Consider the following 22,283-nt stretch of genomic DNA (forward strand, 5'->3'; position numbering starts at 1 on the left):
TAGAGAATTGCGGAGGTCGTGGGTACGAATCCCACCCGAGTAATATGCCTATGATTTTTTCACAGAACTGAGTATACAGTGCTAACATACATTGGTGTATATGGGTCAAACCGAATCGAATATTCTTTATCCTCCATGCAAATTTAACATCTATTTTTGTATCTCCTTCATATAACCAGGCGTACTCCCTCTCCTGGTCGTGCTTTACATCTTCATCGTTCTCCTTCTCCACGTCGTGCACCATCACCTTCAAGACGTACTCTCTCTCCATCTCGCTCTCGTTCACCAGCGTTTGCCGAATCTACTTATTCAGCCGTCCAGGCTGCTCTACAGAAGAGGCAGCTTCAGGTCCAGGTGAGTAACACCCTTTTTTAGAAAGGCGCCCCAGAGTTGCCAAACCAAATTCTGAAACGAGTACACGAAAAGTTTGCATCTGAAACAGATAGGAGCGACTGGACGTGCTAGAGGTCGAAAGATCGACAGTTGCAGTCAGTTGGGAAGACTCTGGAGCACCTTGGTTTCAGACATGGTTCTAGAAGTCCCTGGCAGTATACACTGGTCCCTGTCTTTATCTGCAAGAATAAAGACAGGTACTTGCTTTTTAGAACTTGTGATTTCATTGGATACAATAAATTTATCAGATTTACGTTCAGTGGCAAATTTGGTCATATCTGTGTTTTTATTGGTGTGAGGTGATATGGGTGCAGCTGACAAACATCACCTCGGACCAATCAAAACACAGATAGAAAGCTTATCTTTCTGTCGTCTGTAGTTGTTTGCACTGTGTCCAGTAGGCTACATGTACTTGAATGTAATGTCGTTATGGATGTAGGATGATTGCGAATCTTCATGTGAAATGAATGTAGGTGAAAGGTGATTATGGATGGGGATTGACCTAGGCTCGAGGCCACTCTCTGGTTGTAATTCACGAGCCTCGAAGTGTGACGTCTGATGTTCATGCTACTGGCAGTGTAACTTGCAGAAGATCTAGTCACATCTTATTGTCACAATAGTCATAATTTTATCTGATGTTTCCACTGCCTTGCCTATTCGCAACTGAAACTTGCCTTGTGACTTTGTTTTTGTAGGAGCTGAAAGTGAAGCTGAGTTCCAACAAGGAACAAGTAGCTTCCTTGAGGAAGCATCTTGAGAATGGGGATTCAGATAAGAGACATCTTGAGCGTAGTATCCAAGGATTGAAGGATGAAGTGGAGACGGCAAAACGACAGACCGATGACATCAAGAGAGACAGAGATCGACTTAGAAACTCACTGGACGCAACTGGGAGGTAAACTCATACCCCCTGATCCTTACCAACATGACCATAGGTGATTTCAGTCTAAGTGACTTCAGTCAATGGCATCCCCCCTTCTTTACCACAAGTGACTTAAGTCAACTGCACTCATACCCCCTCTTCCTTACCATAGGCAATGTCGACTGCACTCATACCCCTTCTTCCTTACCATAGGCAATGTCGACTGCACTCATACCCCTTCTTCCTTACCATAGGCAATGTCGACTGCACTCATACCCCCTCTTCCTTACCATAGGCAATCTCGACTGCACTCATACCCCCTCTTCCTTACCATAGGCAATGTCGACTGCACTCATACCCCTTCTTCCTTACCATAGGCAATGTCAACTGCACTCATACCCCTTCTTCCTTACCATAGGCAATGTCGACTGCACTCATACCGCCTCTTCCTTACCATAGGCAATGTCAACTGCACTCATACCCCCTCTTCCTTACCATAGGCAATCTCAACTGCACTCATACCCCCTCTTCCTTACCATAGGCAATGTCGACTGCACTCATACCGCCTCTTCCTTACCATAGGCAATGTCGACTGCACTCATACCCCCTCTTCCTTACCATAGGCAATGTCGACTGCACTCATACCCCCTCTTCCTTACCATAGGCAATGTCGACTGCACTCATACCCCCTCTTCCTTACCATAGGCAATGTCAACTGCACTCATACCCCTCTTCTTTACCATAGGCAATGTTGACTGCACTCATACCCCTCTTCTTTACCATAGATGACCTAAGTCAACTGCACTCATACCCCTTCTGCCTTACCATAGGTGACTTAAGTCGTCTGCACTCATACCCCTCTTCCTTACCATATGTGACTTCAGTCCACTGCACTCATACCCCCTCTTCCTTAATACCATAGGTGACTTTAGTTCATACCCCTCTTCTTTACCATTTGAGAAAGTAGTCAACTGCACTCATACCCCTTATTTTGCTCTACACTGAAACCTTCAGGGTAGCATGCTGTGATGTGTCAGAAGATGTGCTTCACAATTGTGGTCAAACATTTAGCGTTTTAACTTTAGATAGAGCCACAAAAATATTGAAATTTTATTGTGATTTGTTTCTAGTGAAAAGTCCGCTCTGGAGAATCTACGTCGATCACTGAATGAGCAGATAGAAGCTTTGAACACAGAGAATGAAAGAATCCAAGCTGCAAACGCTGAGCTTCAGAGACAGCGAGATAATCTTGAAGATGACCGGGACGATCGAGACCGTGATATGGAGAGACAGAAGAAAGAGATTGACAGAAGGTAAGACAATCACCTACATATAAAAGGGATTAAAGACAGAATGTTGCCTGTATGTAAACTAGCCTTGTTTACGTAAGCTCTTTGGACCAGCTAGACACTATTGGTCATTGTCAAAGACCAGTCTTCTCACTCGCTGTATCTCCATAAATGCATAAAATAACAAACCTGTGAAAATTTCAGCTCAATCGGTCATCGAAGTTGCGAGATATTAATAAAAGAAAAAACACCCTTGTCACACAAAGTTGCGTGCTTCCTGATGCTTGATTTTGAGACCCCAAGTTCTAAATCTGAGGTCTTGAAATCAAGTTCGTGGAAAATTACTTCTTTCTCGACAACTACGTCACTTCAGAGGGAGTCGTTTCTCACAATGTTTTATACTATCAACCTCTCCCCATTACTCGTTACCAAGTACGTTTTTATGCAAAAATTTATTTTGAGTAATTACCAATAGTTACCAACACATATGTGTCTTGACAGAAAGATATGCAACTTCTCAACAGCGCTCAGTTTGATAGAGCTGCTTAAGCACAAATATATCTAAGCAATAACCAAATTTGCTTACCTGAATAATATTACTACCAAGTCACACCCAATATGTTTAAAACTGTATGCCACAATCCACGTTCACGGCTCTGATCTGAAGAGGGATTATTACAGGGATTCACTGAGGTGAAAGGTCGGGGGAAAAACCACTTGATTACTAACCTGAGTAGCAACACAGGCCTGACGCTTCACGAAGGCCTCCTTGCCCCTTGGTCATTGCCTTGGTGCCCTTGAAATGCTCCAGTAGAACTTGACAATTATTTCTCTTAGGGTGCCCTTTACCAAGGAGAAAACGCCTTGGTGCCCTTGCCCTTTCAAAAACTAAGCATACAGGCCTGGCCACATGTTGCCAAAGTCAGTGGAAGATTTTGCAGATTTGTTGAGATTGTTGTAAGATACTTGGTTCTTTTTTTTCTTGGTCTATCTAGTCACAAGTTGCTGGAGCAAATGGAAGGCAAGAATTCTACTCTGAAGGAAGACATCGTCAGCTTGAAGGAAGGATTAAATAAAGCAACGCTGGAGAGAGAAGTTCTGGATCAAGAAAAGGCAGAAATCAGTGAGTCTAGAAAATTATATTCTTGTGTTTGAAAGGAAGTTCATAAGTTATGGTACCGACCAAACCAAGAACACCCATAAGTGCACTGGGTTCTTTAACGTGTGCTACACAACACATGACCAACGGCTTTATGTCCCATCTGAAGGACGAAGCATCATGGTTAAGTGTCTTGCTTAAAGACACTGGACACTATTGGTTAGTGTCAACGACCAGTCTTCTCACTTTGTGTTACTCAACATATGCATTGATATACCAAACCTGTGAAAATTTGAGCTCAATCGGTCATCGAAGTTGCGAGGTAATAATGAAAGAAAAAAACACCCTTGTCACACGGAGCTGTGTGCTTTCAGATGCTTGATTTCGAGACCTCAAATTCTAAATCAGAGGTCTCGAAATCCAACTCGTGGACCAATTACTCGTTACCAAGTATGGTATTATGCTATTAATTATTTTGAGTAATTATCAATAGTGTCCACTGCCTTTAAGGACAAAGTTGTCACAACTCTCGAACCCACACTATTGATGCAAGATTAAATTTGGATCTGATTATGTTGTTACAGGTGCTACATTATCCAGAGCCGAGTTGCACAAGGCCGAGCTGGAGATGCAATTAAACAAAGTGAGGACTGACGAGGCTACTCTAAGGGATGCTCTGCTGAAGATGCAAGCTCTGAACGAAGGACTTGGTCAAGATAAAATAGAACTCAATAAGATCATTATGCAGGTAGGTCAGAATGAAGGAGAGACTAGGACAAGTTTAACCAAATCTGGTGTGAAAATGGAGAAAGACTAGGACAAGTTTAATCCAGCCCAATTATTGGTTGATGTAAGAATGAATAACAACTTGGGACAAACCTTTAAAAATAACAACAGAGATATCCGGCACGGATATTATAGGAATGCTTTTTAGGAGGACATAGAATTAAGGGCCCATCAACAAAGATGACTGTATCTGCAACAGAAACAAATATTAATCATGTAAAATCAAAGTTTTAAAATAAAAAGTTGCATACACTTGGTGATCCCTGCACTACTGCTTCCCAGGTTGTATGGTAATCTTGGCCCAGCCCTTGAATATATGGCAGTGTATTGGTATGACTTCTGACCAGTGCTCCACAAACAAAGATATTTACAAAATAGGGAGATTGCCAACATTGGGCTAAATAGCTCTGTTGGTAGAGTACTGGCAGTGAAAACAGAGGTCACATTTAAAATAAAATAAAAACTCCAGTCAATTCTTTGTTTACCCAAAATTGACTTAACATGTTCCTAGTCAGTTTCCCTTGCCCTGTGTTTTAGTTTGACAATTTGATTTTGTATTATTATTTTTGGTTTGAAGGCAAGAAAGAGACTCTTTGTTTACCCAGAACCAGTTTTCCCTTGTGTTGTGTTCCAATATGTTTATTTGTGAAACAATTTGTTTTACATTTTAATTTTACTTATTATTTTTTTAGTTGGAAGGTGAGAAACAGACTCTGTTCTCTGAAAAAGGTCATCTTGAACACGAGAAATCAACGATCAAAGAAGAGCTAGTACGTATTGAAAGTGAAAAGATGGATACAGAGACTGAGAAGATGGGACTGGATCAGAGTTTGAGTCTTGTCGAACACACCAAAGCTCAACTTGAAGATGAGTTAGATGCAGTCAACAGAGATAAGGCTGAACTACAAGATAGCTTCTCTCAGGTATGTTTGGTGGTCGATGTGTTCGTGCAGTTCTCATGAGTTCCGTTTTAACCTCAAGCCGAGGGCGCCCTACTAAAATAATATTATGTACATAGACCTTTTCGCAAATACCCATTGCGCAAGTGCTAATTGTTGAATGAGGTGCATGCTAGTAGTTTGATCGCTAGCTAGACCAGCATGCATCTTATTCCATTCCTAACACGCACGTACCAAATATTTGCAATACGGTCTATGTTGCTGTCGAAAATGTCTTCAATTTTAAGGTTTTTTTTGTGAGTGTTTTTCAATGCTTTTTTAATGTTTTAATAGATGGAAATTTCTATCGGGGATAGGGAGTATTAATTTTGGTTTTACCCATGTACACTTTGTGTAAGCACTGTATATTTAGTACGGAGTCCTGTGAAAAAAAATCAGAGGCATATTACTCGGGTGGGATTTGAACCCATGACCTTTGCAGTTCTTACCAAAGTCTTACCAACTACAATTACGGCCAAAATGCTTGGGCCACCCATTCACAACTTTACAATTAACGTTCCTTGTTCACTTCCCCCTGACAAACATTCTCTCCCCCGTCCACCTTCCCCCCGCTCAATGTTGACTGTAACGCAGAAGACTGCACAATGAGAGCCAACATTAAAAGGGGGCACGGGGACCCAACGAGATACGGCCTGAATTGTAGACCACCGAGATTGCCCAGTAGCTAGTGTCAAATGGTGTTGTCGATCCTGATTACCAATACAGTCCTGCAGTATTTTTTGCTAATTATTGATAGCGATGTTTCTTACCATTATGCAGGTGAGTCGCCAGAAGGCTTCTCTCGCTGAAGAACTTCTTCAATCCAGACGTACGGCTGAATTCCAAGGAGAGAATGTCTCTAGAATTGCTAAGGAGAAGGAAGAGTTGACTAAAGACAAAGCAAACCTTGTGGTCCAACTCACTGCTGCGGAGAGGGAGAATCGATCACAGAGTGAAGTAAGTCCACGATTATGTTACAAACAAACCCCTTTTTAGGCCCTGGAGACTATTGGAAATTACTTAAAATAGTTGTTAGTATAAAGAAACTTACTTGGTAACAAGTATTGGAGAGCTGTTGATAGTATAACACATTGTGAGAAACGGCTCCCTCTGAAGTAACAGAGATTTTGAGAAAGAGGTATTTTTTCACTCAAATAGTAAAAAACTTCAGAAAGCATTATTCTCTTGCAACTTCAATGAATCACAGATTTGTTATTTTGTGAATGTGTTGGGATTCACTAAGTGAGAATACTGTTTGACAACTACCAAAGGTTCCTGGTGGCTTTACAATCCAACTGTATGATTGTGTTGGGTTGAGTAAATTGAAAATGTTTTTCACAAGTGAACCGATTATGCTTTACATGGGATCAGGCATACCACCATAATCAGAGTCCAACAGTTTGGGTGTGGAGTTACTGAATGGTGTTGGACTGAGGACTGCACTAGTAAACTGATTATGCTTTACATGGGATCAGGCAAACCACCATAATCAGAGTCCAACAGTTTTTTAGGTGTTGAGTTACTGAATGGTGTTGGACTGAGTACTGCACTAGTAAACTGATTATGCTTTACATGGGATCAGGCATACCACCATAATCAGAGTCCAACAGTTTAGGTGTTGAGTTACTGAATGGTGTTGGACTGAGGACTGCACTAGTAAACTGATTATGCTTTACATGGGATCAGGCATACCACCATAATCAGAGTCCAACAGTTTGGGTGTTGAGTTACTGCATGGTGTTGGACTGAGGACTGCACTAGTAAACTGATTATGCTTTACATGGGATCAGGCACATCCCCATAATCAGAGTCCAACAGTTTTTTAGGTGTTGAGTTACTGAATGGTGTTGGACTGAGGACTGCACTAGTAAACTGATTATGCTTTACATGGGATCAGGCATACCACCATAATCAGAGTCCAACAGTTTAGGTGTTGAGTTACTGAATGGTGTTGGACTGAGGACTGCACTAGTAAACTGATTATGCTTTACATGGGATCAGGCATACCACCATAATCAGAGTCCAACAGTTTGGGTGTTGAGTTACTGCATGGTGTTGGACTGAGGACTGCACTAGTAAACTGATTATGCTTTACATGGGATCAGGCACATCCCCATAATCAGAGTCCAACAGTTTGGGTGTTGAGTTACTGAATGGTGTTGGACTAAGGTTTGCACTACTGATTATGCTTTACATGGGATCAGGCACACAACCATAATAAGCGACCAACACTTAGGGGGTTGAGTTTCACTGAATGGTGTTGGACTGAGGACTGCACTGGTAAACCGATTATGCTTTACTTTATCAGAGTCTAACAGTTTGGGTGTTGTGTTACGACATGGTGCTGGACTGAGGTCTGCACTAGTTAGTAAACTGATTATGGTTTACATGGGTTCAGGCATACCACCATAATCAGAGGACAACAGTTTAGTTGTTGAGTTACTGAATGGTGTTGGACTGAGGGCTGCACTGAGGTCCAACAGTTAGGGTGTTGAATGGTTTGCACTAGTAACCGATTGCCAGGTATATTGATGTTAATGATTGATTATGTTTTTGTTTTAGGTCATTGCTGCCTTAAACAGTGATAAGGATAGCCTGGAGACAGCCTTGTATGAATTACAACAAACTTCAGCTAAACTTGAGAACAGGAAAGAACAGCTAGAAGCAGAAGTACAGGAACTCCAGCTGGCTAAAGAAGCTATCACAGGTTAATGTCACTTTGTATTTTTTGTTTAGGTTAGGGGAAAGCTGCTTTTGTTTAAATTGAAAAACAAATTGGAGGGGGTGGATGGGTCAAACAAATGTAGACGATTAAAAATTGTATGGTTGTTTTTGATTTGAATTGTCCTGTTGCCCATTTTCATGATAAAGACCATGCCAGCTTTGAATTGCTTAGAATCCGCAAAGGCCATGGCATCTGGTGCCCCTTTAAAAGTTCCATTAGATTTAAGACTGTCAAGTGGATGACTCCTTTGGTTCCTTACCCCTTTAAAGATGGAATTCCTGTGGTCGATTTCACAAAGAGTTAGGAGTAGTCCTAAACTTAGGACTGGTCCTAAGAGATAGTAAAAAATGTATGGCGAGTCCCAAGTTAGGACGAGTAACTCGTTCTAACTCGAGATAAGACTAGTCCTAACTCTTTGTGAAATCCAACCCAGGCCTGCTGACCATGGTACATGTTGGTGACATTTTTTACCAAATTTTTACCAGACGATCTAGTTCGAGTCCACACGATGTTACATAACGGTTAAATTTTTTACCAAATTTATTTTTCAGTCGATTTTGCTCGGGTCCGTAAGATATTTCAAGTCAGTAACATTTTTTAACAAATTTATTTTTCAGTGGATCTTGTTTGAGTTCATAAGACGTTACAAGTCAGTAACGTAAGATGTTACAAGTCGGTAACATTTTTTACCTAATTTATATTTCAGTTGATCTCGCTCGAGTCCGTAAGGAGATGGAGATTGAAGTCACAAAGAGGGAGAAAGATCTTGATTTATTGAAGCAGAAATTATCTCAAGTGGAGAGAGATTCTCAGCTGGCTGTGAAGCAGAGGGAACAGATGCATGAGGAAGAGACGGAGAGGCTGATCAGAGAAAAGGTACTTAGTCAGTTTGTATCTCTGGATTGTATTTATAATGCATAACTCCAGACTCGGTCAGTTTGTATCTATGGGTTGTATTTATGTAATGAATAGGGTAGATGGCCTTAGCTTTCGATCCAATCCGGACCTTCTTCAGAGGCATAAAACAAATACAAACAAACGTATCCATTTATAGAAAAAGATAGGGGAAATGGGATTAAGGAAAGGATCCAGAAAGAAGCGGGAAAATAAATGTTCGGAAAAGAACAGGTAGGAAGTGGGAAAAGATAAAATGGATATGGTTATGACAATTAAAAACAAGATACAGGCAAATCAATGGGATCACCCCGAAGGGATACAACAACAGAGAAATAAAAGTTTCTTACTACAACTTGACCGGGAATATATATAATGAATACGGGTTGTATTTATAATACATGATAATGTTAAGCAGAGAGAACAGATGCCTGAAGAATAAAACAGAGAGGCTGTTCAGAGAAAAGGTACTCAGTCAGTGCCATAGTTTGCGGGTAAGAAGTAATGTTCCACAAATTTGATTTCGAGACCTCAGATTTAGAACTTGAGGTCTCGAAATCAACCATCTAAACGCACACACCTTTGTGGGACAAGGGTGTTTTTTTCTTTCATTCATATCTCGCAAGTTCGATGACCGATTGAGCTCAAATTTCCACAGGTTTGTTGTTTTATGTATATGTTGAGATACACCAACTATGAGGGCTAGTCTTTGACAATTACCAATAGTGCACTGGATATCAGTAATACATTTGTTTGATTTGTCTTCAGGAAACATCAAGACTTCAGTTGGAAGGAGAGCGAGACGAACTCAGCCACAAGGCAAACCAAGAACGAGAAGAATTGATCGCAAAATATGAACAAGATAAAGAAGCAATGGAGGAGGAGCTTGGCTTGATGCAAAGAGATAGAGATGAGAGCCTCCTATTGGCTGAAAATGATAAACAACAGGTAATGAATATTCATTGGTTGTGAATACTAACTTTCTAGTGGCTGAATGTATAAGCAGGAGAACATGTAATGAATATTCATTGGTTGTGAATGCAAACTTTCTATTGGCTGAAGTTATAAGCAAAATAACATGTCATGAATATTTGTTGATTGACAGTAGTAGATTCAGTTTGCTGTAGAAAATGCTGATTGATATTCGTTTTAAATAACAGTTTTCTATTGGATGGAAAAAATGAGCAACAGCTAATTAGTATTCGTAGTTGTAACCAATAACCTATTGGCTGAATATGACAAGTGTGTCAAAAATGTTCATTGATTCAATGACTAGGCAGAAATTGATGAGTAGCATCTCATTAATATTAATTTTTTGCTGAAATAATGAACTGAAAATTACTATTCGGTGTATTATAATTATCTGATAGGGTTAACGGGAAGGTACATGTTTAGTAATTACTCAAAATGTTAACTTAAAATTTGACTTGGTAACAAGCATTGGTGAGCTGTTGATGGTATAAAACATTGTGAGAAACGGCTCCCTCTGAAGTAGCGTTGATTTTGAGAAAGAGGTAATTTCTCACTAAAATAATAAAAGACTTCTAGCTAGAAGTCTTTTATTCCTGTTTGAAAGAACACAAATTACAACATCGATGACCAATTGAGCTCAAATTTTCACAGGATTGTTATTTATGCTTATGTTGGGATACACCAAGTGAGAAGACTGGTCTTTGACAATTATCAAAGGTATTCCTTCCCTTTAATAACATATCATCATACGTATTGATCCAAAATAGTGTCGTTGTAAAAGAAATAAAGTGAAAATAATTTGAATTGAATGTTTGACTTTGTAGGCGTTGTCGTTTGCTCAACAAGAGAAGAATCAACTGATGGAGAAATTGAATAATTCTCAGCGAGAGTTGGCCAACGCTTCCATGGAGATGGATCGACTCAAGCGAGAAGCTTACACCAAAACTGAACAAGATAAGGTAAGAAACCCACAGTAATGCTACTCTCTCTGGCAAACCTGGATTGTTGTTGTCTCGCTGTTGTCCTCAGTCGTGTAGTACTTTGTCTTCTCTTTTACTGCCTGTCCTCCTTTTTTATATTTTGATGTATCCCCCTTTTTACTGTATTTATATATTTAATGTTTTTAAGAGTTTTATCCTTTACGTATAAAGTATTTGTATTTTTGAATTTTTATGTGAATTGCCAAATAAATAATAATTATATTAATAATAATAATAATAAAATCATCATCATCATTCAGCAAAGACTTACGTCAATTGGAATGGGGGCGCACTCCTGGAGTTGCCGCCATCACCTGTTCTCTTTTTAATCCCTGCTCAATGGTGAACACACTCAATTATAGTTGTCAAGTTCTGTTTTTCTTTGAGAAAAGTTTTGCCAGAGAGTTTGTTTTGAATTACGATTTTTTTAACCAATTGTTTTTGGAAAGCATTTTTAGGTTTTAATGGTTTTTATTTATTTCTCCTTTTTTTCACAGGATGCTTTGAATGCCTCGATAACTGAAGTGAAAGATTTGAGAGGATTCTTTGAAGACGCTACGTAAGTTTCTTAACAAGATTACATTTTGCTATTAGTGTCACGTTGTTCAACCCTGCTTGAGTCAACATGCGAAGCCTTTAACAAAATGTGCAGTTAACCATAGTACATTTTGGTTAATAAGCAATCTGTAACAGTTATTTATGTTTTCCTTTTTTGTGTGTAAACAATTTTGTAACGCGTCAAACCTGTCATCAATTTTAATAGAAAGGATGAAAAGAGTGGAGTCCATTTTCTAAATGTGTTTTATTTTAATTTCTTGATGTCCATAGTGAGGCTCATGAGAAGCAGATCCGAGAATTGACCTCCAACATCAAAGATCTCCAGAAAGCCAAAGAAGCAGCCCTGAGAGAGGTCAACGAACTCAAGACACAACTGAAGATGGTTGAAGAAAGCCGAGATGGCGTGAGACGAGAGTTGATCGAAGCTCATCGTAAGATCCGAGAAGGAGACGAGACGAGGGAGGTGATGAGGAAAGAGAATCTTGACATCAAACGGCAGTGGAATGATGACAATAGAGAGAAGGACTCAGTGATGAAGATTAATGAGGAACTAAGAGATAAAGTCAAGAAGACTGAAGCGGAGAAGACGACTCTGAACCGAAATGTTGAAGATAGAAACCAGAGGATAGCAGGTGAGGAATAGGATAGTAAATGATTGTCAATAGTTCAGATTGGTAAGACTCACAGTATAAATGTTCACTAACATTTATTTTACATGGTTTTAAAATTTCCACTAAAATATTCCATGCTGAAACACTACAATTTTGGAGAAATGAGGAAATCAAATATTTTTGTCAATGTTTATTTTTGTAGAACCACCACTCGTAGAACCACCACTCATAGAAAGATTAGTATTTTGGGTTACCTATAGACCTTACCAGAAGAGGCTTGTGATTTGTTAGGTTTGTCACCAATTTCAGGATTAATTTTTTATTAATCGACTTTTGCCTTCAAACTTTCTTGGAACTGTTCCCCAAGCCTTTTCTCCAAGCCTCATTTGTTTTCCATTATTAGTAATGTAGGGGGAGTGTGAATCTATCATTTCTACCCCCTGGAAGTTTGACTAATCTGTTTCTAGGCCTTTAGAAGATGGCTTTCCACTTGCACGATTTGTTCTATCGTTTATTCTCACCCCTTGATTTCTTACTTGAAATCTTCTCTGTTTTTTGTTGATTAGTTTTGGACGAAGCAAAGGCAACGATCCAGAAGGAAGCTGGTGACCTGAGGTCAAGTCTCCGTGAAGTTGAGAAGTCTCGTCTTGAAGCTCGCCGGGAGCTACAAGAGCTCAGACGTCAGGTTGGTAGCGTCAAAATGTCTCGATCTCTAAAAAATTATCCATTTTCATACTCCCCATCCCTCTATTTCATGAAAAAAATAATTCAAATTTGTATTGTTCATGTTAGAAATTAAATTCTGAACTGAACGTATTTTCGGACTTCATCTGGATATCGGCCAAAGTACCATTTAATTTGGCAGTAGTCAAGTTGTAACGCAGTAATGCTAGTTAAAACGTTGAGACCAATTAGAACTCACTCCGTTGTTGTAAAGTTAATAACGATCCTATAAGCTAAAGTAGTAGTCCCAGCCAATTAACCCACGGGATCCACATCAATAGGAGACTTTGGAACGCTAGGTGGCAGCAGACTTACCAGGTGAATGTCCATTGTTTACGTAGTTCTGGGCACGGATACGTTTCTAGAACAATGGATTTTACCTGGTAAGTCTGCTGCCACCCAGCGTCCCCAAAATCCCCTATTGCTGTGGTGCCCTGTGCAAAGTTCCAATACAAATTGCCATTTTTCCTAATAAAGGTGTCCCTAACCAGAGCAAAATTACTGTACCCCTTCGAGAGCCACGCTTGAGGCCTGACTTTATAGTATGTTATACTATTATTATATCTTATCCTTCCGTAGATAAAGACCCTCGAGACAGAGAGAGCTAAGAGAGTGAAGGAGATTGAAGACTTGATGGCTCGTCTCTCAGCCGCTGACGCTAGAGACGAAGACAACCGCAAAGATATCTTCACACTCAAACAGAAGATTGTCGAGACCGAGTCCACCAGAGAATCAATCCGTAAAGACGCTGCTAACCTACAGAGACGTTACGCCGAACTAGAAGATGAACTACGTCTCAGAGAGAAGGATTACCAGATGGCTCTTGAAGATGCGAGGAATACCGAGAGGAAGTTATCCGAGAAGCTCCGCGTGACTGAGACGTCTTTGGAGTATGCTAACGGTGAAATGGGAGAGTTGAAGTTGAAGCTGAGTGCTGCGGAGGGCCGGATTAATGGCCTGGAAGCTCAGCTGGCTCAAGTTGAAGGTAAGAAGCTCCAAACATCAGCATAAAAACTTTTAGCCCTGGCATTACCCAGCTGTTGATTTTACCAAACTCTTCCTAACTTCGGATTAATCTTAGGATATGTTAAGTTCAGTAATCATAGACGTTTGGATGACTTGAACGAGTTACTCGTCCTGACTAGAGATACGATTAATGAAACCCAAGTTGCGACACACCTGGGGTAACAGGGGTGGATTTCACAAAGGTAGTCCTAACTTAGGACCAGTAACTCATCCGAACTTAGGACTGGTCCTATCTCTTAGCATTGCTTAGGACTAGTGCTAAGTTAGGACTACCTTTGTGAAATCCACCCCAGGTCTTTTTCTTCAGCTGTGCCATGCATCTGGAACTCTCTACCACTCGACCTTAGATCTTGTGTCTGTACCACAAATTTCAAATCTCTTCTCAAAACTTCTCAGTTTTTCTATGACTAATTTTGTTGTGTCTGTTTTTTCTTTCTTTTTGTTTTTGTTTTAGTGCGCCTTGAACAGGGTGGATATGTGCGCATTACAAGCCTGTTATTATTATTATCATACTGTAATCGTGGCGTTTCATGGAATTGGCTGCTGGGCCGATTGAATTTGCCCAGTTTTCGGAAAGTAATTTCGGACTTTGGGCCATTTGAAACCACAGCTCCTTAGTATTCTTCTAAGATTGTTTAATAATAATAATAATAATAATAATAATAATACACAGCATTATAGCGCTTCACACAATAAGTCTCAAAGCACTTTATAACAATACAAGAAACCAATAATACAAATTAACATAAATAATGATAAGCATTTTAAAGCATGATTGGTAATAAAGTGATATTGAATTTAATTACTTGATGTTATTTCTCTAGTTTTTAGTAGTGTAATTACTTGATTGTTATATCTTTGTGGTATTTGTTGTGTAGGAGCCAAACGTGATGTTGAGTTCAAGCTTGGTAGTCTGCACTCTGCATTACGTCGTACTCTAGGTATAGGAACCGGTGCTCCACCATCAGGAAGTCCAGGATCCACACTGAGGGCTCGTAGTCCCAGTCCAATGCGAAGCCGAAGAGGGCGCTCTCCAGGTAAAGGTAACGATCTTTAAGTTGCAACAATTTTTCTTTAATTTTTTCTTTTTTTTTTAATTTTGTTCCTAAGAAATTTTAAAACTGACGTTCTTTTAATGAATGCTTTGAATTGAAAGAAAAATGAATAAGATATTGGGAGGTGGAAAAATGAAGTCTGGTACCACTGCCTTCTTCAGTCACTAGTGAATGCACAAGACTACATCAGGTGTTGCTATGTCACAAGGTTTTTTGCGATTAGCAAAATTCCAAGAGAGGGCGCTGTTGAACCCACACAAAGATACAGGCCATTTGTATGCACGTTGTGCATGTCAGCATACACTGTGGTAGCAAATGCCCCATCTGCCTACCAATAATGCATTGGGGTTCTGAATCGAGATAAACCCTATGGTTAGGGGCTAGCTTTTTCTTTGTAACATAAGAGAAAACAACCACCCATAATACACAATTCACTTTGAAATGTGTGTTGAAGTGGAATGGTGAATTCAAATTGAGCATTTACGTGTTGATCGACACAATGCGTTCAATTCTAACTCACAAGTGGGTTATTGGTTGAAATTTGTCCGCCTCATTAGTAGAAATATTAATTTTGTTTATTGCTTTTTTTTCTTGATTTATTTTAATGCATCTTTGAAGTTACCTTCAATCTAAGTACAGGTAGGTTGAAAAACAAAATTAAATATTCATGATTTTTAAACCATTTTGTCAATGATATGTTTTGTGGGATTAGTGGTTGATATTATTTTGTCGAAGTACATTTAGAGAGAGAATTTGACACATTAGAGAATGTTGTGATAGTTTATTAGATGGCTTAATGTGTTTTCATGTATTTCTTGTACTGCCGCTTATAATTGTCATCTTCTTGAATCCTCTTAACAGCACAAAGTCCATGTTTTGAGAAAAATATTTTTTTAAAACTATTTTCAAACTGCCGATTTATCAAAAGAAACTGACTTCTACAGTCATACAGAATGAATTTCATTCGTGCTGCCTGTGTTCTGAATTATTTGCTAAACTTATATTCATCACTTCATGCCTACAGAGTGCTGTGTTAGAGTTTGTGAAAACATTCAACTTAAACTTGTCACAGGATTCTTCACTTTGCGAAAACATAAAAGGCGTACCACGCATGTTTTGCACGGTGTTGGTGCTTTAAATAACAATGCCACTTTGAGACAATGCAAAATGGCAATCTTGGTGATTCAGCATTCAAAGCGATTAGTGTAACCTACAAAAACGTCACAGGTTCGGTCCTGAAATTTGATAATAATGCTGACAGCTATGAATGTTTCAAGAATTTTTGCAAACACGGTTTGTAATTATTTTAGATTTGGGACACATTTTTACTTTGATTTTGATAATTTCTACTTTGTGCTTTTGCAAACATGATTTATAAACTATTTTAGATTTTAGACGGATTTTGACCTTGATTTTGATAGTTTCTACTTTGCTTTTGCAAACACGGTTTATATTTTTTTAGATTTTGGACAGCTTTTAACTTTTATTTTATATAGAAAGGTTTGCGATAACACCATGTAATGACTATCTCTAATGAGTTGGGGTGGTTCTGAAAAGAACCACTGGTTTCAACTCGTCGTTTCGATCAGTATGCTCTGATTGTCTTCTGGAGAAAGCTTCTGGATACTTTTATTTTATAATTTCTACTTTGTGTTTTTGTTTAGGGTTCGATAACACCTTTACGACCACCACGGATGGGCGAGGGAGCCCTATCCCACGCACTGGATCTCCCGATCGGTCACGTAGTCCTGAGCGTAGTATGTCACCAACACGTTTAGAGCAACTAGTAGCGGACATTGATCCAGAGACGGTTCGAATCTCTCTAAGAGACTTCTCACAACAGCTGAAGCAGACGGAGAGACAGAGGGTAAGGAAGAGTTGCAACAAGTCCTCGCTAGAATCAGGAATTTGAAATTAAGGTCGTGTCCGAAACGGCGAAGTGAGCAGTAGCCACCGAAGTGAGCAGTAGTCAACCAGCTTCTGGCTTGGGCCGTGTTCGAAACTGCGACTTCGGCTACTGCTACAGCTAGACCAGGGCGTCTGCCAGTCTAAAAGAATTGGCAGACTTGAGTGATCTAGCCGCAGCTGTAGCACAAGTCGCAGTTTTCGGACACGGCCTAAGCCAGTAGCCAGTGATTGTGGTTGGCTACTGCTCACTTCTGTGCTGATTGCTTTATTGCAACCAAAGGCAAGCAATATAAAAGTCGCCGTGAAACTTGGGTGAAATAAAGCACTCTATACAGGGCTCAAATTTGAGAGGGAAAACCATGAAGATAACAAGAATGAAAACGAGAACGATAAAAACGCACGCCCTCGATTGGTTGAACGAGCGTGGGCGTATTCTGCCTGGAGCAATTCAGCCCCATAAGAATGCATTCTCTTACCGTCGTTATCGTTTTCGTTATCGTTGCAGTGTGACTTGGCCTTTATTCAGTTGAAAAACTGGGACAGCCGGACTTGTTTAGTAGAAAGTTTACTAGATCGATGCTAAAATCGCTAGCCTCTGGCTTGCAGTCCAGTGTTAATTTCGAACCATTCTATAAGTTTCTCTCTTTGTATCTTGACTTAAAGGATGACTCCATTATGAAGATTAAGAGTCTTCGTCAAGAGATGTCCGAGATGGATGAAGATAGAAGTCGCATCGAGCAACGTCTTCAACAGCTACAGAAATCACTGGGAGAGATGGAAGAAGGAAAGAGAGGAGCTGACGGGAGGTTGAGTAGTGCTCAGACTGCTCTTATGCTTCAAGAAGAGACTATTCGAAGACATGAACGAGAGCGTAAAGGTAAGAAGGATTAGAGAATCTTGTAAAGTTCTTTCAGTATAAACATAGCCACTCTTGGGGTTAAAGACCCTGGACACTTTTGGTAATTGTCAAAGACCAGGTCTCGAAATCAAGCATCGGAAAGCACACAACTTCTCGTGACAAGGGTGTTTTTTCTTTCATTATTATCTTGCAACTGCGATGAGAAGACTGGACTCTTTGACAATTACCAATAGTGTCCGGTGTCTCTTAAGATGATGATTTGTTTATCGATCTTAACTGTATATGCAGGGCCAAAATGGAAACCAGTTTTTATTCTGGTTTGGCTCACCCTGGGTTAATAAGGGAAATAAATAAATAAGATGAATTAATAACATTTACATAACTGGTGTTTATTTTTTGGGAAAAAATGTAAAAAACAAAACTCAAACATTTACATTGTATTAAATGTTAACATTTAAGGAATGCAAGAGAAGTTCCACACTCTGGAGCGCTCCCTCCAATCGTCTGAGAATGAGAAACGCTCCTGTCAGGATAAGATAGCCAAGATGAAGCAGAACGAACAGCGTCTTGAAGCGGATAAACGCCAACTACGTGAAGCTCTTGAAGGATCCGAGAATCGCGCCACGCAGCTGGAGTTGAAACGTCGGGCACTAGAGGGCGATCTACAGAGACTGCAACTTTCAATGAATGATCGCATCACAGAGAACCAGGTACGTGGGTTATAATAATAATAATAATAATAATAATAATAATAATAGTGGCTTCTTATATAGCGCGCATATCCATCACTCAGTGACGCTCCTGGCGCTTTAACACTCGGTATTTCCTGTAAGGTTTGTTGGACTACGTTTGAATTATGAGACATACAGGTACTCCTTTAATACATAGCACCATGCAGTGGTTTACAAAGTGCTGTGGCGCAATATGCTGCCAATAAAACCAGGAACACCGTGGCCAACCCCCTTTTTTTTCTTTGATAAGCGCACTGGGTTCTTTTACGTGCGTTACACAGCACACGGCCTTAAGTCTCAACATTCATATACCAGGTTTCAATTCAATAGGAGACTTTCCAACACTAGGTGGCAGCAGACATACCGGGTAAATTTCCATTGTTTACGTAGTTCTGAACATGCGCATAATTCTGAGAACAATGGATTTACCCGGTAAGTCTGCTGCCCTCTATCGTCCCAGAAAGTCTCGCATTCAATTCATCAAATACTCTTTGACAATATCAAAAACATTGTTTTAAGCTTATTACTCCTGGGGTGGGTTTCACAAAGAGTTGGGACTAGTCTTATCTCGAGTTAGGACCAGTTACTCGTTCTAACTTAGGACCATCCATGCAATTTGTATATCCCCTAGGACTAGTCCCAACTCTTTGTGAAATCGACCCCAGGTCACACTTCACAGCGACTTGATCAATCATTTGAAACCTTTCAATTGTGTCATGACTGTACAGGTTCATGTGTGCGTTGACTTATCTGCATAGAACTAACTTTACATGTGTAGTGTTTACTAGGCATTCACCTATGATGATATCATAATGCTGGCTGGCATAGTTGGCCATCGATATTAAATGGTCTAACAGTAAGAGGGTTGAGTAACGATGGTGAATATTCTCTGTTCCTAGGTATGTCAGGAGAGGATTGATTCTCTAACGAAGCAGATACAGGACCTGGAGAGTAGGAACAGCTCTCTTCAGCTGACAGTGGATCGGATGTCTAACGCTTTAGCTAAGAGTGAAACGGATGAAACGGACCTCAAGGGCAAGGTAACTCAATCATTGGGTCAATTTTTTTAAACCACGAACATTTTAATGCCAAAAGAAGTTTATATTTTTTTATATTTTTTTTTCGTTTTGAAATTTGCATTAATGTTAAAAGTGGGCTAGTAAACAAAAAATGCAGGCAAACCAAAGTTTGACCACCCAAAAAGTAAAGTACCGACAGTTTGATAGTAATAGATTTGTGCTAGTCCTAATACCATCAACAATCTTACCATCAGTTTGATGGTAATAAACTTGTGCTAGTCCTAATACACTTAACAATCTTACCATCAGTTTGATAGTAATAGACTTGTGCTAGTCCTAATACAATCAACAATCTTACCATCAGTTTGATGGTAATAGACTTGTGCTATTCCTAATACAATCAACAATCTTACCATCAGTTTGATGGTAATCAGGCATGAGAATCTTCCGGTTTAAACCGGAATTCCGTTTTTTTTTCCTTTCAAAATTGTGGTCTCCGAGTTCGATGTGAATTTGCTATAAAATTCGGGGGGTAGGTTTTTGGGGGTATACATTTGGATTTATCTAATCCCTCTTCTCTAGTCAGACAATGTCAGTTTACCTTTGTAATTGTTATTATCGCGGATCCACACGTACGGCGTTCATGAAAAAAACGGCACCTAAAAACGGCACAATAAATTGCCGTCCAGCAACTGGCCCACCATACGGCTTGTGGTCTTCCTGGCATCGCGCATGCATGTAGTAGCAGCAGCGACAGATGTATAAACTTGCCTCATTCCTTGCTTCGTTTATAGTGGTACGGTTCAATAATGTTTGCGTGTAATGCGCTTGCTGCTGCAGCAAAGTTAACACGTGTGGAGACTTTTGAAAGTCTACTGAAAAAACAATGCACGTGTTTGCACCATGTACTGTGTACTGTGTACGTGCAGGTTTGTACACGAACCAATGAGCGGTGCGGCACGAATCTGAGATCGCCGGCAGGCCATGGAAAACTGGTACCTGTTATTGCCTCCCAACCAGCGAAAGATATATTGGGAACCAGCGAACACACTGTACGTCCGGACGACGTGCTTTCTTCATTGGTTCTATTTCTATGTTGGGGTCTAATCTCAACCTCGTTCCAGTTATACCCTATGCTGAATAACAGCCTCTTTCTCAAAAACACACCGCTCTCGCCAGATATATAGGCCTATATATATTTTAAAATGTGCGTCGCCGACGGATCGTTAAAATCACAAACATTTAATTGCAAAAGAATTTTTTTTACACAACCGAATTTCAAATCAAGAACCTATAAAAATGGTTGTTGGTGAGAAAAAAAGCATTTTCAAGGGCAGAAATAAGGGATAAGATCGTCAGAAAAATTAAAATATTATTACTATTATTTATTTTTTTCCCCTTTCTTTTTCCGGAATTGTTACAAAATCGCAGGCGAACCCAAAATTGTTTGAATTGTTTGAGCTTTACATTCCTTATTTTCCCTTAAACCTATTTAAAAAAAAAAAATGGAAAAAATCACAAAAGTAGCTCACTTCTACCTGGAAAAATAGGTGTCAGAAATGCATCAGAGACCACCACAGAGCTTCTAAAATACCCAGAGCTCCCAGGGCCCTTCAGCGGGCCCTGGACCCCGGCCGTAGGGGACTTCGCGCTGCGCGCTTGGCACACAAAAACGATGGAATATTGACATTTCCGATCAACTGAATTTTTTTCCTGTTTTTTTATCATCACCCATTCTCATGCCTGTGGTAATAGACTTGTGCTAGTCCTAATACAATCAACAATCTTACCACTAACGTTATAGTAATGGACTTGTGCAAGTATATCAAGAGAACTCGCCTCCTTACCTTTGCTTTTGGGGCTGTCAAAATTATTTTATTTGTTCACAAGCGTAGAATATTTGTGAACAGCACCTTAGTTTACTGCTTGACCTCTACTCAGTCTTTGCATTGGATTTATTTGATTATTTTTTTCTCTGTCCATAGCTCCAGACACTGTTCATGCATTCCGCACTTAGGAACAAAACTCAGTCTTTGCATTTGATTTATTTGATGGTTTTTTTTCTGTGCCAATAGCTCCAGTCTTTGTCTATGTCTTTGAATGACAGCAACGTAGAATCATCTCAGCTTCAAGAACACATCCAACATCTTCAACAGACTCTATCTCAGAGTGAGCATGATCGTAGAGTTCTTCAAGAACGCTTGGATACAGCTAGGTAAGTGTAGAAAGCTTCTTAATCCTTATGGCCACTTTGGGAAACAATAATCCAGGCAGTAGGATTTGAAACTTTGCATGGTGGAAATTCGATATGGAAAGGTTTGCAGTAACACCATGTAATGACTGTCTCTAATGAAATGGGGTGGTTCTTAAAAGAACCATTGGTTTCACCTCGACATTTCGATCAGTATGCTCTGATCAGTGTCATTTCTAGAATTGCAAATATTAATTGTAGAAACTGATTTCTTGTTGTGTCTCTAGACATGCATCGTCTGAATCTAAGAAGCAGAATCATCAGTTAATGGAACGAGTTCAACAACTTCAGAATGAGATGTCCGATACAGAGTTGAGACGTATGGAGCTAGAAGCACAGATAAGAAACTCACAGGAGGTAAGAGGTTCTTACCTCATTGTCTTAGGTTGTGTTGGGGTGTCATGACCGAGTGGTTAAGAGCATCGAATTTAAGTTCTGATGGTTAAGTCATTGGAGTGTGGCTTCAATTCCAGGTGGTGTCCTAAAGCCAGCTGCTCTACTATGATTGCTTCTCTTCACCCAGGGGTATTAATGGGTACCAGCGAGGGTAGAGGTTGATATTGTGTATGAAAAAGCCACTACACCGTGGCAGCTTGGGGCTGTA

At 39.9% G+C, this 22,283-nt stretch overlaps 1 protein-coding gene across 4 annotated transcripts in view; it reads left to right on the forward strand.

Annotated features, from left to right (window-relative positions):
- The window catches only part of LOC117302287 (rootletin-like), a 45,886-nt gene that overhangs the window by 17,835 nt on the left and 5,768 nt on the right, over window positions 1–22,283 (forward strand). The window contains exons 10-32 of one of the 4 annotated variants that reach the window (XM_033786161.1): window positions 180–354; window positions 1,089–1,288; window positions 2,386–2,568; window positions 3,540–3,667; window positions 4,228–4,391; window positions 5,122–5,352; window positions 6,148–6,324; window positions 7,930–8,074; window positions 8,799–8,968; window positions 9,755–9,934; window positions 10,783–10,917; window positions 11,436–11,497; window positions 11,767–12,128; window positions 12,674–12,792; window positions 13,410–13,815; window positions 14,735–14,899; window positions 15,530–15,550; window positions 16,576–16,778; window positions 17,483–17,696; window positions 18,138–18,388; window positions 19,309–19,449; window positions 21,504–21,643; window positions 21,907–22,036. In XM_033786161.1, coding sequence (XP_033642052.1) covers window positions 180–354; window positions 1,089–1,288; window positions 2,386–2,568; window positions 3,540–3,667; window positions 4,228–4,391; window positions 5,122–5,352; window positions 6,148–6,324; window positions 7,930–8,074; window positions 8,799–8,968; window positions 9,755–9,934; window positions 10,783–10,917; window positions 11,436–11,497; window positions 11,767–12,128; window positions 12,674–12,792; window positions 13,410–13,815; window positions 14,735–14,899; window positions 15,530–15,550; window positions 16,576–16,778; window positions 17,483–17,696; window positions 18,138–18,388; window positions 19,309–19,449; window positions 21,504–21,643; window positions 21,907–22,036 — 4,102 coding nt within the window. The remainder of the gene's footprint in view (window positions 1–179; window positions 355–1,088; window positions 1,289–2,385; window positions 2,569–3,539; window positions 3,668–4,227; window positions 4,392–5,121; window positions 5,353–6,147; window positions 6,325–7,929; window positions 8,075–8,798; window positions 8,969–9,754; window positions 9,935–10,782; window positions 10,918–11,435; window positions 11,498–11,766; window positions 12,129–12,673; window positions 12,793–13,409; window positions 13,816–14,734; window positions 14,900–15,529; window positions 15,551–16,575; window positions 16,779–17,482; window positions 17,697–18,137; window positions 18,389–19,308; window positions 19,450–21,503; window positions 21,644–21,906; window positions 22,037–22,283) is intronic. The other 3 variants (XM_033786162.1, XM_033786163.1, XM_033786164.1) reach the window with 3 other exon arrangements.

This window comes from Asterias rubens, chromosome 18 (assembly GCF_902459465.1).
Source record: "Asterias rubens chromosome 18, eAstRub1.3, whole genome shotgun sequence".
Lineage (NCBI taxonomy): Eukaryota > Metazoa > Echinodermata > Asteroidea > Forcipulatida > Asteriidae > Asterias > Asterias rubens.